We start from the raw sequence: 4615 nt of genomic DNA, 5'->3' as shown, positions 1-4615 counted from the left end.
GAGTATATCTTCGCATACAGTGCATGTCTCGCACGATTCATGCAGTCCGTGTCATCTCATGGGTCAGAGTCTTTGCAGGACATAACGGGGTTTCTCGGGAACCCTTCCCTGGCTACTGCCCTGGGCTGCGAGTAGGTTGGCCCATTATTGGAAGCCATGTGGGCAATGGTCAAGGGTCTATTGGCTATCGTGGTTGATATAGGTATTTTGTCAGTTTATGATTGGTCGATTCTTGAGCTATTTCCTCCCCGGTAGGATTAATCAAGGAGATTAGTACTGATTAGAGGCCACCTTCAACCAAAAGGCGCATGGTGCCCGGAAGAGCAAAGTCATGGGCTGTGTCTCGTAGACGGCTTCTAGAGATAGCCCAATCTCTCTGGGCAGCTTCTAGATCCAGTCACGGAAAGCTGCTATTTGATCAATGGAGAGACTTTTTTTGGCCAACCTGAATGAAAACATAGCGTGTGTCGCTGGCCCCGGGGGGGTTGACATATTGGGTCCCCTTCAGTATTTATCAGGGTTGGACAAATCGTATACTCGGCTCCGTTCAGTATTTCCACAAATGGAAAGACGTAAAGAATTGACTCCGACGAGAAGGTGATGCGCGGGCTTCTTCGCGGGAGATTCTTTGCGAAGATATGCTATGAGCTCAGCAAGCTCAACATCCTTAGCTCCTAACCGCGTTCTTCTGAGGATTCTCTGCATATAGTTTGCCTGTAAAAGAGGCCCGAAGGCCCGGAGAAAATGCAAGTCTGCTATCCTCATCAACGGCCGCAAGTATCTCGACGACTCCGTTATGACCAGTATACTCCCTGGTCACCAGATAGCTATAACAGGAGTCGAAGATACATACGATATCAATGTTGTCGGAGTCGGTAATGGCGGACTTGGAGTCCATTATATCCAACATATTTCTGTTCACGTCGAAATGCTTTCTTCCTGTGGCATTGCAGAAGTGCAATTCTTGATTCCGGTTAAGTCCATGGCCACCATAGTGAATCAAAATGATAGTTCGCCCGGTCATTGTCATGGCCTGGCGGATAAGACCCCGAATCTTATCAGCAACGTCCCACCCAGGTATATCTGCGTCGACCGGGATCACGTATTCTTCCGCCTTTGGGTAGTCAAACAATCGGAGGATGGCCTGAAAACTGCCAAGATCTTTACAGGCATTGGTGTCGTCGTCCTCCTCCCGCGGAATTGACAGCGCAAGGACGTTCGCGAACTGGCGGCGATGCTGGTCAACTAGTTTTTGCATTAGGGGCTCGAAACTCTCGAGGGCTAAAGCATCACAGCGTGACGACAATGTTGACATGACGTTTAAAATTAGTCTTGTTTCTTTGACTTGGTGTATGAGGAGATTGGGCAAGATGTCTAATGAGTGGGATCGGAGTTGGTTGGAGTGAAAAGAGCAAAGCGAGAGGGAGTGAATGGAATAGTCAAGACAAGACAACCATGCCATGACAAGTTGATGAGACAGTCTATGATGCTATCGGATGTCCCATGAGTTAAGCTTGATATCCCACAAATTTGCAGGGTGAGAGCGTCCCGGGGAGCCTAGAGACCATCCACACCCCAGCGAGTGACGGAAAGGCATTTCTATGGGAATACCGCGAAATTATGCCGGATGTCTGCGGGGGCAGGTGGCCACGATAACATGTGTGGTGCTGTCAGCATGATTGTGCCAGTTTGCTGATCTTTCTTGGACGTACGCCCTGTGCTAAGGATCGATGCTATCCCAAGGGACTCGACGGAGTTCAAGGGTTCATTTGCATTCTTATATACACAAAGCAATGAGTGGGTACGACCTCCCAACCAAGTCTTCTTGTTGCCATATCATCTAAACCCTTGCACTCTGACCATCAATTTGGACAGTCTATTGAGGCCAAGGCACCCTTCCGGTGTTGGTGGCCCAGAGGGCCTGGCCAGTGTACAGAACGACGTTACCATCATTCTGCACTGCACAGATGACTGAGCTGGGGTCCGCTGACCCGGTGGAATTGGTGCTCCAGAGAGGATTGTTGTTATTATCGCTAGACAGTAGCAGACAGGTTAACCAAGAAGAGCTTCATAAGCAAACTCGATGTCTTGAGAAAGGCGGAAGAAAGTTGAACACGAGGGGGCAGGTAAACTTACTACATAACAAGGTTCCCATCGCTTTGCATATGGATACCTTTGACATCGTACCTCTCCTGGTTTGTGTTCTGGAATACACATTCGCCTTTCACGTAAACCGCAATCTTGCCATCCTCCTGCATTTTGAGCTCAGTCTCACCATTTTGACTCCATAGGCTCTGGCCAACTTCAAGCCATTCACCGTTACCAAGAGTGTTGGGCATATTGACAAAAGATCTAGGGGAAGAGAAATGAAGTGCGTTCGAGGGTGAGAGGAGATAGATGGACTGATAGATGTGCTTGAGAAACTGGAGGGTTGAGTTGACCATGGAGGAGAGATGATGGCGTTTATATATCCATTTTCATATGCTTTTAACCGTGAATTGCCGAATCGACGCCGCGCACCGCTATATTGTTGTGCTGGTTCTCCCAGGATAGACGGCGATCAATAGTCCTATGTTCAGCTCGCCACTCCCTATGCATCTGCGCAGCACAGTGGGATTCTCCCATAGGATTGGATCTTTTTCAGCTCGACTCGTAGAGTTACGGTGGTGGGGTGAAGGGCGGTGTTGCTGAGCAGTGTGCCGATCGTCACAACGTTGTGGATTGTCTTTCGTAGCATCGCGTTTCAAGGCGCAGGGTCATTAGGTTATGAACTTGAACTAGTGGAGCCCGTCAGACAGCTCAGCAGTGTAAGCCGATCGCTTAGACTGCAACGCAGTAGTGTGCCTGGGCGAAGTTTTCTAGAATTGATGATTGGACTATCATATCGGGATCGCCCCTTTCAGCTATGTTGATCACAACCCACACGGCATTTCCTATGGCTTGCACTGGGTCGGCGCCCAGAGTATGCGATTAGGGTATCCATCTGTTATGTAACAGATTTGGTCGTGAACAGGTGCAGGTCTGAGTAATAGGTGTGATGGATTTCATGACTCCCTCAGTACCAGTAGTTTGGCGCACTTCCCGGCACGAATTCAATCGAACTACGGGGTAGTATAGGAGGAACAAGAGCATCCCTGGCGAGGCAGGGGGGGGAGAAGACTTTTGTTCATTGGATTCTCAGTGATAGATTTATCCCGCCGTGTAGGGCAAAGTAGATGTGCATGTACTGAGGGCTTCCGTGCGCAGCGATATATCATATACTCGATGTTCAATCGGATGGGGAATGGATACGAGCGGAGACTGAGCTCCTCGTTGGAGAACCTTGCGGTGTTGGTACGATTAGACCAAGGTATTCTCACCAATACCGAGTCGATGCCATGGAAACATAGAATAATGCAGGAAGGGGAGGATCGAACGTACAAGGCAAACGTCGAAAAGACGCTTATGAGCCCCCAGAGCCAGCCCACATATCATTTGTATTGATTGTGGGCAAGATCCCTCCACTTGCCACGGTCGATATATAAAGAGAAATGAAAGGAATCCGAGCGCGGTGCCTCGTTATCAAAGATCAACATTTCAGCAGGAATATATGAAAAGGAGAGTTGGAACGGAGTATTAATGGTCTTTTATGGATAAATGGACTAGCGATTTATCCCTATTACCAGCTCGCTATCAAGTCAAGTCTTAGGAGTGATCGACTAAGCCAAGGCGCAACGTCGCAAATTCAGAAGCAATGAATGTCCATCGTAATAGCGTCCGGAGCAATCGGGATAAAGGAAGTATTCAAATTAGCGAGACTTACTTGGCCGCGGTCTTTCCATGACGGCCTCATTAAAGTGATCTATAATATATTATACGGTGCTATCTTATAGAAACTGCGCCTGAAGGTCTCATGTCTTTACCACCGCCGCAACTACTTCTGTCAGATAGCCTTGCCCCCAGTGCTCACTATAAACACAACCCCTATCTTCTGGCCTGAGATGCAGCTTTACCTGCCTGCCTTCACTTGCCATCTAACAGAGCCACTGCACTTGGAATGGATGCTCGACCCAGGCAGAATACTAGTATTCTAAGCAACTAGCCTCTATTACCGACAGGGGTGCCTCGCTTATAGACCATGCTGGCGACTAGCCCTCACACAGAATATAACCATGCCTTATATAACTATTAGTTGAACCAAGGTATCAACAATTGGCCGGCTGGCCCAATGGCAAGGCGCTTGACTACGAATCAAGAGATTGCAGGTTCGATCCCTGCGTCGGTCATCTCTTTTTGGTTTTCTGGATCAGCGATCCAGAAATTTTTGTTCCTTGAACACTTTGAGTTGGTGATCCACCGTGAAAATTCAACACTAGCGCTATGGATCTCCAGGCCAAGCTTTTATGCCGACGTTGCCGGACGGCGCTATGATTGGCCAATGATAGTCTAGTATGCCTGCCACTTTCAATACTCTAAACATCACGACCTGGGATAAAGAATCAAGGCTAGAGTGACACCTTATCGACATTCCCTGGAATGTATTGCTCTGGACCCTGGATTCCCTCTCTTTCCAGCGGAACCTACGACAGCTTTCCTGATAAATGTCGACACGTCGAGCTCCAGTGATCAATATATA

General features: G+C 48.4%; 2 protein-coding genes across 2 annotated transcripts; both read right to left on the bottom strand.

Annotated features, from left to right (window-relative positions):
* Positions 1 to 667: 667 nt before the first annotated feature.
* On the bottom strand, positions 668 to 1315 carry ABOM_011923 (uncharacterized protein; the record flags this gene model as incomplete). Its single annotated transcript, XM_022539051.1, has 1 exon — positions 668 to 1315. The coding sequence occupies one exon, from the start codon at positions 1313 to 1315 to the stop codon at positions 668 to 670; it is 648 nt and encodes a 215-aa protein (XP_022383184.1).
* A 561-nt stretch (positions 1316 to 1876) lies between these two features.
* On the bottom strand, positions 1877 to 2339 carry ABOM_011922 (lectin; the record flags this gene model as incomplete). Its single annotated transcript, XM_022539050.1, has 2 exons — positions 1877 to 2033; positions 2137 to 2339. 2 exons carry the CDS (start codon positions 2337 to 2339, stop codon positions 1877 to 1879), a joined length of 360 nt encoding a protein of 119 aa, XP_022383183.1.
* Positions 2340 to 4615: the final 2276 nt, after the last annotated feature.

Source organism: Aspergillus bombycis (assembly GCF_001792695.1).
Source record: "Aspergillus bombycis strain NRRL26010 chromosome Unknown contig00203, whole genome shotgun sequence".
NCBI lineage: Eukaryota > Fungi > Ascomycota > Eurotiomycetes > Eurotiales > Aspergillaceae > Aspergillus > Aspergillus bombycis.
Note: the sequence above shows the minus strand (reverse complement) of the source record. Positions and strands in the feature narration are given on the sequence as shown.